This window comes from Plasmodium gaboni, chromosome 3 (assembly GCF_001602025.1).
Source record: "Plasmodium gaboni strain SY75 chromosome 3, whole genome shotgun sequence".
NCBI lineage: Eukaryota > Apicomplexa > Aconoidasida > Haemosporida > Plasmodiidae > Plasmodium > Plasmodium gaboni.
Window position 1 is genome coordinate 527,228 of NC_031483.1, and position 12,625 is coordinate 539,852.

Here is a 12,625-nt window from a genome sequence, read left to right on the forward strand (position 1 = left end):
ATTTTTTTATTTTTTTTTTTTTATTTTTTTTTTTTTATATCCATAAAAATAAAAACTATTTTTTTATTGTATAAAATTATAAAAAAAATATTTTTTTTTATAAAAAAAAAAAAAAAAAAAAAAAAAAAAAAAAAAAAAATAATATATAATTATAATATATATATATATATATATATATATATATATATATATATATTTTTATTTATTTATTTATGTTTAATATTTATTATTCATATTTGTGTTGATATAAAATATAAAAAAAATAAGAATATAAAAAATTGATAAACTGGGAATTGATCTTTACATATTGTGCTTTTGGTTATATTATTTACTAGAATTTATTAAGAAAAAAAAAAAAATATAAATATATAAATAAATAAAATATCATATATATAAATATATATTGTATATATATTAATAATATATACTTTATATATGTATATATAATATATAATTTATTTAATATAACACATTTAAAAAAAAAAAAAAAAAAAATTAATAAATTTTTTTTTTTTTTTTTTTTTTTTTTTTTCTTACTGTAACCATTTTATTAGTTTACATGTTAACAATGTAATTATATGAAAATATAAATGTTTATATAATTATAAACTTTTTTATTTTGTTTTGTTTTTATTTTATTGTTATAAAAATATGTATATATATATTTTTTTTTGTATATTCTTATGTATGTCTATGGGTAAGTATACTATAAAAATAAAATAAAAATAAAAATAAAAAGTATATATATAAAATATATTTATAATGTATATATTATATATATATAATATATATATGTAATATTTGTATAAATAAATAATTTATATTTTAATTGTTTTATTATTTTATTATTTTTTTTTTCATTTTTATTTTAAAAAGGTTTGAGTAATATGTTTCGAGAGCATAATGTAATGACTCCAATGAAGATGAGATCTTTTATTAATAAAAGTGTAAAAGTATGAAATAATAATAATATATATAATATATATATTTATATATTTTTATATATTTATATATTGCATATATATATTTTTTACTTATTATGTGTAACTATTTATCATATGCTTTCCCTCCCTTTTTTGTATTAAAATAAAACGACTTTTTTTTTTTTTTTTTTTTTTTTAATCCAAATTGTATTTACATATGAGAAACATATGAATGAATAAATAAATAAATAAATAAATAAATAAATATATGTTTGTATGAATAATTATTTACATATATATATACACATATTATCTTTTCATTATATCAATATTTATTTATTTATTCATTTAATTTTTAATTTTTTTCAATTTTTGCTCGCATTAGAGAGGCTTAATAATTTCATGTATATTTCGCACGTTTATGTAATACTATGAAATTTCAAAAGATTTTTTTTTTTTTTTTTTTTTTTTTAAGATATTCACATGAGAATTATGATCATATTAATATATATACATATAAGCATATAAACATATAAACATTTATATATATGTATTTTTTTTTTTTTTCATTTTGAATTCATGTAAATTTATTTTTATGTGGCTTGTGAATACCTCGTGTATATAATTCTCACGATAAATTTATAGAACTACATATGGAGTGTTATAATTTTTATATAAGAATAAAAATAAGAAAATGAACATATAAATAAAAAATATATATATATATATATATATATATATATATATATATATAACTTACTTTTTATTTTTTATTTTTTATTTTATTTTCGTTGAGATGGATAATGTTTTGGTTGCATGCTTTTATAAAATTTAATAAAATATATTATATATATATAATATGTTTAATATACATGTTATGTTTTATAAGAAGCATTGTTATATATATTTATTTTGATTCATACATATTTGTAAGTACAAGTATTGCATATAATTTTATAAATAAGAGATAATAACATTTTTCGATTTTTGAATGTGAACAATAAGTTTGTGTGATACATATAAAATATATATATATATACATATATTTAAGTGATAATAAGAGGACAAATATTTTTTCAAAGTATTACAAGAATTTATGTAATACATATAAATATATATATATATAAATATATATATATATAAATATATATATATATATTTTTTTTTTTTTTATTTTGTGTAGAGAAATTTGGGTGATTATAGTAAAGGAAGGATGGGCAGTAAACTTATAAATGTTGAAGGAAGTAACAATACAGATGAGAATAAATATAATAGTAACAATGTAGTAAACATAAATAATAAAATGAATAAGAATGATTATTTTATAGAGACAAATAAAGAATTAAAAATTAATTTGAATTTTCAAAATAATAATATTATATCCAATATTTTTTCAAATATTAATGTATATGATAAGTTAAGTAATATTTTTATAAATAATAAAAAAACCTATATGTTAAAATATAATAATAATATAAATGAAGAAAATTTTTTTATATCATATCTTGAAAAAAAAGATGATAATAATTTTGTCTCTATATCACCTTGGCATAATATTGATCTTAAAAATGATGATGGTACTTATAATATGATTGTAGAAATTTCAAAATATAATTATATTAAATTAGAAATACAATTAAAAGAAAAATTTAATATTATTAAACAAGATAAAAAAAAAGGAAAACTTAGATACTATCATAATTCTATTTATTGGAACTATGGAGCATTACCACAAACATATGAATATCCAAAACATATATATCAAAACAAATCAAAAACAAATAACGAACCATTATTTTTTAATGGAGATAATGATCCATTAGATATTATAGATATTGGAAGTGCTTCTCTAAAAATCGGCCAAGTCGTACCCGTCAAGGTAACAGCAAAAATAACACACACATATATATATATAAAAATATATATATATATATAAAGATGTATATATATATTTTATATATGTAGTACCATTTTATTTTATTTTATTTTATTTTATTTTTTTTTTTTTTTTTTTTTAAGATTTTGGGAGCATTCACACTAATTGACGAAGGAGAACTGGACTGGAAAATTATTGCCATAAACGTAGGAACAAATAAAATATGTTACATAATAATATGATTTTTTTTCAAACAACTATATCTACCTTTTTATATATATATATATATATCCCTTATGGAATGATAAAATATTTTTTATTTATCGTATATTTATTTATATTATTTTTATGTCCATTCACATATCTTATATATATTTTTTTATATATTCACAGAAAGAAGATAAACACTATGAAGATATCAACTCGTTAAGCGACATCGACAAATACTATCCACATACTCTGAGCTTATTACTTGAGTGGTTCAGATCATATAAAATGGCGGATACAAAGAAATTAAATCTAATATCTAAACAATTATATGACAAAAAAGAAAGTGAAGAACTTATAACCAAAACACATCATTATTATTTAGAGTTTCTACAAGATGTAAAGAAATTAAAAGAAGAACACATTAAAGAAAATATTAAAGAGAATATTAAAGAACATATTAAAGAACATGATTATGCAAATACACAAAATGTGCAATCTAATTATAACAAATTAAATAATATTGACGATGAAATTATCGATAATAATCTTCTGGAAGATATTAATATAACATACTATAAATCTGATAGTTCTTACAAGCCAGATCTCAACATATGGACACCATAAAAAAAAAAAAAAAAAAAAAAAAATATATATATATATATATGTATATATTTTATTTTTCCATATTACGTATAACTGCTAAGAAAAAAAAAAGGGACGTTATGTTTTCTTAATATGTATAGGAATATAAAAAAATAAATAAACGCACAAACATTCAAAACGTTCTCAATATATATATATATATATTTATATATTTATTTATTTATTTATTTATTTATTCATTTATTTATTCATTTATTTATTTTTTTATTATGTGCGTGTTAAAAAAAAACTTTAAAATGTTAACTTATACAAAAAAAAAAGAAAAAAAAAAAAAAAAGAAAAGAAATCGCAACATATATATATATATATATATATATATATATACATATATTTTTTTTTTTATGCTAAAAAAAAGGAATATTTTGTTCGTTCCTATGATGATTTAAATATAGACCCCCACATATACCTATGATTGTTATCCTTATATATATTATATACCAAAGAATATTTACTCTTAATAAACCTTTGTATTTCCTCATCTTGTATATTAGTTATATCATATACAGGAAATTGCATGTCAGTCACTTGGTTTTGAGTAGAAAGGTTATCTTCATTATCTGTCAAGGACCAAACAGAATCTGAAGAATTTATAGGATGATTAAAAATATCCTTTATAATATTATGTTTATTTATTGTTAATGAAAAGAAATGATTATCTATATCTATAAGAATATGTTTTTTTTTTATATATGGACGTAAAAAAAAATATAAAGAAAAACTAAACATATTTTCATGCCATATATAATATTTTGTTCTTCCTTCAATTTTTTCACCTATATCATATCCTTTCATACTTTGTTTCTTTTTTATATTATCTGTATATCCTCTACTACATTTATTCTCACTCATTTCTTTTTTTAAATTTTCAAAATATTTATCAGTCTTCTTTTTATGATGCTCACTTAATTGAGGATATAAATCTTTCCACATGTAATGATCTGGATCGTATTTCATTTCGTTTTCTAATTTTCTTAATAATAAATCACTTTTTATTTCTAATTCTTTTCTCCTTTCATATTCTTCAGTCTTTCTTATAATTTCTTCTCTTCTCTTTTGGCTAGCTTCATCCACCACTGCATCGCATGAGTTCTTTTCGATCACTTCGTTATTCTTGTCACTTAAAAGATATTTGTCACTTGGAACATTTTTGTCACTTTCAACATTTTTGTCACTCTCAACATTTTTGTCACTTGCAACATTTTTGTCACTCTCAACATTTCCATCCTTCAAACCAGCGCATGGCACATACCCTGAATTATTTAAAACATCCGTTACATTATTATTACTAGGACCCTTATCAACTTGAGTAGTATTTTTTTTTAAGGTACCATTTTTATCATCATTTATTTTATTTATAATTTCATCATTCGTGTCATTAGTTACTGCTTTAGAATTATTATTTGGGTCCCCTAAAGTAATAATATTATTTTGAGGATTCTCCATGTTATAATTTTTTAAAAACATATTTGTCTTTTCTTCATTTTCAAACATATTAGGAGTAATACCCATCCATTTTTCATTGATACCATATATATTACATAAATATAATTCCATTTTAACCCATTCTTCATTTATTATAACATCATAAATATTTCTATCATCATTATTTGTAGGGTTATCATTGTAGTTAAATGTATGAAATAATAAATTATTTTTAATATAAAATATAGCCTTTTCTAATTTTTTCATTGTTAATATACACTTCTGAATAATATGATGACTATCTATTAATGGGAACTCTAACATAGTTGAATTTGTTTTTTTATTATTTAAAATAACATTATCACTATAAGTATCATAAATATTAAATTCTATAGTAACATTGGATTTCATATATCTTTCTTTATCTATATAATATTCTTCATCATAAAGAAATAATTCCTGTGTTAGTGTGTCTTTTACTCTTTTATCCAAGTAATTATTATCTAACAAATTATTATTATTATGTAACATATTATTATTATTATGTAACATATTATTATTATTATGTAACATATTATTATTATTATCTAACAAATTATTATTATTATGTAACATATTATTATTATTACTATCACATTTATTTATGTCATCCTTTTTTTTTTTTCTTTCCATATATTCATCCTTCTGTTGTAGATCCTCACCTTCAGTTACCAACTGTTTTAATATATTTCCTTTATAGAGAGAAAAAAAATATTTACTTAAATTTTTTTTATTATACAATTTTAAGCTCTCCATTTCATTATTCAGTTTTTCATTATTTTTATTAAAAGAAAAAGTATTTAAATACTGTACATTTCTATCTTTACTATAATTTGTTGAAATATCTTTTTCTATAATTTCACTTTCAATTTCGTTCTCCTTTTTTTTGGGGGGGTTTCCTCCTTTTGTTATATCTTCATCAATATTAACATCGACCCTTTTATAATTAATATCAGTTTCGTTCTGTTTTGTATTACTTTGATTATCACTTGAATTTATTAATTCCTCTTTTTTTTCTTCATCTTTTGCATCTTTTTCTTTATCTTCTTCCTTATTTTCTACCTTATCTTTTTCTTGCTTCATTTTTTTTCTTCGTTCTATTTCTTTATTAGTATCTACATAAGAAGAATACGTATTTTTCATCCACATGCATACATTATTTACTAATTCATGAGATGTCCTATATATATTATTTCTATATACATATTTTAACATATCATATATTTTTAAATCTAATAACTTATCTGAAAAAACATCTTCATCACCTTTCATTTTTTCAACAATTTTTTTCTTTTTTTCTTTTTCCCTTCTTTCTATTATATCATCTTTTTTTCCTTTAATATATTCTTCTGCTTTCTTCAGAGCACTTTCTAAATTACTATCGCTTAGGTGGTTAGGCATACCCTCATACTCAGGATTATTTTCATTGTCATTATTAATTAAATTACTAGGAATGTTTTTATCAATTACTCCTTCTGTCTTGTCATTTTGAAAAGATTCTCCCCATTTATTATCCATGAACACATGGTTATTTCTTTTTTTATTTTCAGCACATATACATACATGATATTTTAATTTCATTTTCTTATTTATTGCTTGCACATTATGAAAAAGGAAAATATTTTCCTTTTGCATCTTTCTGTTTGTTATATAATCAACTATACATTCATTTCTTGATACATTATTGTAAGTATTAGAACGACCAAGTTTATTATTAAAAGGTAGAAATATATAACCAAGGTTTGGAGGATAAATATATTTTCTTTTCTTTATTTTTTTCCTACCTATATTATTATATTCATTATAATAATTATTGTTTCTATTAAATCTTTCTTTCAAAAAAATGGAATAATGAGATTTCCATATATTGTTTTCATTTACATTATTACTAAAGTCAGAACATAATATAATAAATATTATTCCTATAAATATATATAATTTGTTCATTATATATAACTGACTGTTATTTTTTTTTTTTTTTTTTTTCTTTATTCCATAATTATATACCAATACATATTTGTAACAAAAAAAAAAAAAAAAAAAATTAAAAAAATAAATATATTAATTTATACTATATATTATATATATATATATATATATATATATATATACTTATATAATTTTGAAGCCATTGGTAAATATATTTTTATAATTTTAATTTTTTCTACCTCTCTTACATCTTATAAGGAATAAGAAAAATTAAATAAAATAAAATGATAATTTAAAAAATAACATCTTTTTATTAAATATTATAAGGAATGAAAGGTGAAATTAAAAATATTATAAGGAATGAATCTTACATCTTATAAGGAATAAGAAAAATTAAATAAAATAAAATGACAATTTAAAAAATAACATCTTTTTATTAAATATTATAAGAAATATATATATATATATATATATATATATATATATATATATTTCATCATATGTGTATGGTTTTATTTAATATATGAGGAATATATTAAACATAATTATATGAGTGTAATAATATGTAAAGAACCTACATATTTGCAATATTTATAATTTTAATAATATAGTAATCTTTATTTTTTATTTTATTATTTTTTTTTTTTTTTGTGTGACTTAGATAAAAAAATAAAAATATTAAAACATATAAATTATATATATATATATTAACATATTATAGTCTTTATTTGTGAACATGTATAATATTTCGATGACAAAATTTTAGTATATATTTATATATATATATATATATAATATGACAGACATATTGTTCATTTATTTAAATTAAACTTATTGCGAATGCCATATATATATTCTCAAAATTCATAAAAGAGGTGAAAAAGAAAAACACCTTCATATTTAATTCCAAATATTAAATGGAAAATTTATATTTGTGTATAATTATTTATAAAAATGTGAAGAATGTTAGATAAAAGGAATGACATATAACGCACATTTAAAAAAAAAAAAAAAAAAAAAAAATATATATATATATATATATATATATATATGTACACGTGTGAATATTTTTTAAATGTATTTCATAATTTACACATAAATCTTTCCTTTATTCATATATATAATATATTATCCATGATTTATTAAATAAAACAAAAAAAAAAATAATAATAATAAAAAATAAAAAATATGTATATATTATTTATATATGTTATGCATATTTTAAATATACATGTTCAATTATTGTGTATTAATTATTAATGTCTGCTGTTTTTATGCAATTATATATATATATATATATATATATATTTATATAATTAAATAAACTAATAAAGTATTTTCAAATAACATAACATACATATAATATATTATTTTATATATATTATAAAATATGACCTTTTTATAACTTATTTCTTATATATATATATATATATATATATTTTTATTTTTTTTTTTTTTTTTTATATGTTTATGAAAAATAAATTGTATGAACAGCCATAATTCTGTATAGCCAAAAAAAAAAAAAAAAAAAGTATTGCTGTTCAGGTAAAACTACCACATAAAAATATTCAAACATATATACATTTTATGATTGTGTAAAATTTATTTTGAACTACGTAATGTTTGGCATTTCAAAATAAAAAGTGTATGATAGATTTATGTTTTCTCCTTTATATTATAATAACATGTCTTAAAATATATGATTTTGTAATATAATATCTTAAAAAGAATACATACATATATAAATATATATATATTAATATATATATATATATATATATATATATATTTTTCTGTTGATACTATTTGAGTGTGACTGTTTATATTTTTCACAATGAATAAGATGGGCAGTATTTCAAACGATATGGTTCCAAGACTTGGTTTTGAAGAGATAAGGAGTGAAATGACCAAATATGGTGTGGACATATATCCAAGTACATTAAAAAACCCGAGCACAGAAGATATACAAGGAGTATATAGTATATGTATAAAATATATATTAAATAAAGATATTCAGACTATACGTATAGAAGAATATACAGGAAGTTTAATATGCCCAATGCCAAAAGTTGATGGTTCTGATTTAATGGGTAATGATGGTAAGAATCATTTCCAAGCTATTGGGAATTTAAGATTTATTCGACATTGTGAAAAGATTAATAAGATATTAAATTTAGATAACATATTAAGTTATATATTTAAACCAGTAGGTAGTTATATGACAAAATTAATAAATGCATTTATACATTTTATGAAATATCGAGATCAATTATATAATGAGAATAATGAAAAGATAAAAAGTATTCAAGAAAAAAAACAAAAATGTGATATTTTAGAAAGTGAATTAAAAACAATAGAAAATGAATTAAATGAATTAATTTTAAAACATGAAGATATAAAGAATAATATTATAAAAGAAAAGAATATTAAAAGAAATTATGAAGAAGAAATTATAAAAAATCAAAATTTATTAAATTCACAACAAAGTCTTATAATATCTTTAAATTCAACAAAAGATAAAATCGTAAATGAAACAAATGAATTACTATTTCAATATTCAAGAAATAGACAAAAAAAAGAAGATTTAGAAGATCAAATTGTTCCATCACCTGAAAAATTACAACAATATAATGAAGAATTAAAAGATCTTCTTCATGAACATTTATCTCATTTTGAAGAAGAAAAAAAAAAAAATGAAGATATGAAAAATAAAATGAATATAGCTGATACTTGTATTAAAAAATTAGTAGATTTATTAACTGCATTAGATAAACATATTGAAAATACAATTAAATTACATATTGAAAAAAAAAATAATCTTAAAAATATAGAGAAAAAATTTAAATCTTTATCAGATGAAAAACAAAATCTTATTACAAAAAATACACAGCATGATCAAATTATACAAGATACAAAAGAAAATCTAAAACAACAACAAACAAAATGGAATCAAAAAATTAATCATGAACAAAAAAACACTATATTAATACAACAAAATGTAAAAGATATATATCAAAAGGTTGAAGATCTCAATATTAAAACAAATAGAGAAATTAACCAAATTAATAATATCATCAAACATATACAAGATATTACTAATAATTATAATAAAAATATTCTTCTTATATGTGAACTTATACAAAACACAAAAAATTCTCACAACATGCTTACACAGAAAGTAATCAACAATATAAAAACAGGCATCAGCGCAAACACGTGATGGAAAAATATATATATGTATATATATATATATGACATAGTTATTATGTATGTATTACATAATATTAAAATGCTTCCTATTTATTTATTTATTTATTTATATTTTATATTTTTTATTTTTTATATTTTATATTTTTTTATTTTTTATTTTTTATTTTTTATTTATTTATTTATATTTTTTATTTTTTTATTTTTATTTTTTTTTTTTTTTTGATATTTCATTGTGGGTCTACCAATTTCAAACTGATAATAGCCACAACGTTTTAATAAAATAAATAAATTATTTGTTCATACAAGTTTGTTTTATCATTATATTTCCAATATTGTGATAATACAACACAATACCTTTAATTCATATTATAAATAAATATATATAAATATTTAAATATTTTTTTTATGAATGAATTCATAGTTTAAAATAAAATTTATATGAACAACATGACAATGTGTAGGAATAAGTAAATTTTAAAAAAAAAATATAAACATAAAAAAGATAAATGAATATACACACATATACATACATACATATATATATATATATATATATATATATATATATATATATATATATATATATATATATATATATATATGTTATTGTAAAATATGCAGGGAAAAAAAAAAAAATTAATAAAATAAAAAATAGAATATACATTATAAATAATTCATTTGTAACAACATTTTTTAATAATCTTGTAATTAAATAAAAAAATATAAAGACAGTAGTATATATAAAATAATGAGATATTTTTATTAGCACTCGTAAATTAACAAGAAAAAATCATTAATAATAAAAACACCCAAGATAATTATATAATCATTTATTTATTCAATATATATATATATATATATATATATTATGAAGGTTATATTTTTTATTTGTAGATTATTATTTATATCTTGCTTTTTTAGTTTAAAATGTATTTATATGCCATTATGTCAATTGCGTAATTCAATAGATAAACTAAAAAAAAATAAATAAAAGTAAATTAAAGTAAAACATTCAAATGTGACATAAATATACCTTACATATATTATGATGAATTACCTTTTCATTTGAGCATCATTGCCATCTCTTTTCGATCTTTCAAAATTATAATAATGCTCTTTATAAATATAATATAATGGTAAACCCAAAACAATTGCACCGGCAATCTACAAAAATAAAATAAATAAAATGAAATAAATTCACACAATATATATATATATATATATATTTATATTTATATATATGTACATATTTCCTTTTTTTTTCCTTTTATCTTTATAAACTTACGTAATTTCCTAACAAGGTGGGCAATAAATTTTTTATATATGCCTGATAAAAAGTAATTTTTGTATTAACCATTAAAGCAATATTCAGTGTGTAAATATTAGCTATAATATGTTCATATCCTGCTATAGCAAAAGCATAAACAGCAAAAAATACACTGAAAACATAACCAGCACCATCTTTTAGTGTTAAAACAAAATATACAGCCAAACATACAAATATGTTACAACCTATAGCTAAAGCTACACATTCAACAAATGTATGGTGAACCTTTTTTTCAGCTATATCATTTAAAAATTGAAAAAAATGATTTTTTTCTACAGCACTAACATAAGTAAATGCTCCAGATAAATAAGAAACAAAGAATGCAAATGCTACAGCACCAACATAATTTCCAAATAATGATATAGTCATTACTCGAAAATAATCCAATAGTTTTACTTTCTTCTCATATAATGCTATACTTACTGCTAAAGTATTACCAGTAAACAAATCAGAACCTGTACATATAATACACATAAAAGCTATAGGAAAGGTAAAACCATATACAAACACACTCATAGATGCTCCTACGATTTCTCTTAATTTGTGATAATAAAACAATCCTCCTATAAATTCAAAAAAAAAAAATAAAATAAATAAAAATAAAAAAAAAAAAAAAAAAATAAAAAATAAAAAAATTATATATATATATATATATATATGTTTGAACACTTGATATGCATACATTTTTTAATATATATAAATCAAACCTGCAATCCCTGATGCGTGTGCGCAAAGTCCAACAAACATACCAGCTAATATAGCTTTTGCCAATAAATTTATATTACTATAATGAGCTTTTGCTTTTCCATATTCGACACATCTAATATATGATTCTTCCCCTCCACAAACAGCTTTTATGCTCACTGGATCTAACACATATTTGGAATTATTTGGTGGCATCTTAATTAAAAAAATAAATAATAAAATTAAATTATATATATATATATATATATATAATATATATAAATATATATATAATATATGTGTGTTCTTGTTTTGGCCTTTTTTTTTTTTTTTTTTTTTTTT

The 12,625-nt window shown here is 18.6% G+C and overlaps 4 protein-coding genes across 5 annotated transcripts; 2 read left to right on the top strand and 2 right to left on the bottom strand.

The window, feature by feature from the left end:
* Positions 1 to 651: 651 nt before the first annotated feature.
* PGSY75_0316300 (putative inorganic pyrophosphatase) lies at positions 652 to 3,633 on the top strand (the record flags this gene model as incomplete). Of its 2 annotated transcripts, XM_018784015.1 has the most annotated exons (5): positions 652 to 697; positions 877 to 953; positions 2,107 to 2,802; positions 2,943 to 3,005; positions 3,193 to 3,633. In XM_018784015.1, the coding sequence occupies 5 exons, from the start codon at positions 652 to 654 to the stop codon at positions 3,631 to 3,633; spliced, it is 1,323 nt and encodes a 440-aa protein (XP_018643597.1). The 2 variants fall into 2 exon arrangements, with proteins under 2 accessions (XP_018643597.1, XP_018643598.1); XM_018784014.1 differs by lacking the exons at positions 652 to 697; positions 877 to 953 and having other exon boundaries at positions 2,137 to 2,802.
* A 411-nt stretch (positions 3,634 to 4,044) lies between these two features.
* Positions 4,045 to 7,080, bottom strand: PGSY75_0316400 (hypothetical protein; the record flags this gene model as incomplete). Its single annotated transcript, XM_018784016.1, has 1 exon — positions 4,045 to 7,080. The coding sequence occupies one exon, from the start codon at positions 7,078 to 7,080 to the stop codon at positions 4,045 to 4,047; it is 3,036 nt and encodes a 1,011-aa protein (XP_018643599.1).
* Positions 7,081 to 8,896: 1,816 nt separating this feature from the next.
* Positions 8,897 to 10,282, top strand: PGSY75_0316500 (hypothetical protein; the record flags this gene model as incomplete). The annotated part of the gene is made up of 1 exon (XM_018784017.1): positions 8,897 to 10,282. One exon carries the CDS (start codon positions 8,897 to 8,899, stop codon positions 10,280 to 10,282), a length of 1,386 nt encoding a protein of 461 aa, XP_018643600.1.
* Positions 10,283 to 11,220: 938 nt separating this feature from the next.
* On the bottom strand, positions 11,221 to 12,499 carry PGSY75_0316600 (putative formate-nitrite transporter; the record flags this gene model as incomplete). Its single annotated transcript, XM_018784018.1, has 4 exons — positions 11,221 to 11,245; positions 11,330 to 11,436; positions 11,558 to 12,162; positions 12,307 to 12,499. The coding sequence occupies 4 exons, from the start codon at positions 12,497 to 12,499 to the stop codon at positions 11,221 to 11,223; spliced, it is 930 nt and encodes a 309-aa protein (XP_018643601.1).
* Positions 12,500 to 12,625: the final 126 nt, after the last annotated feature.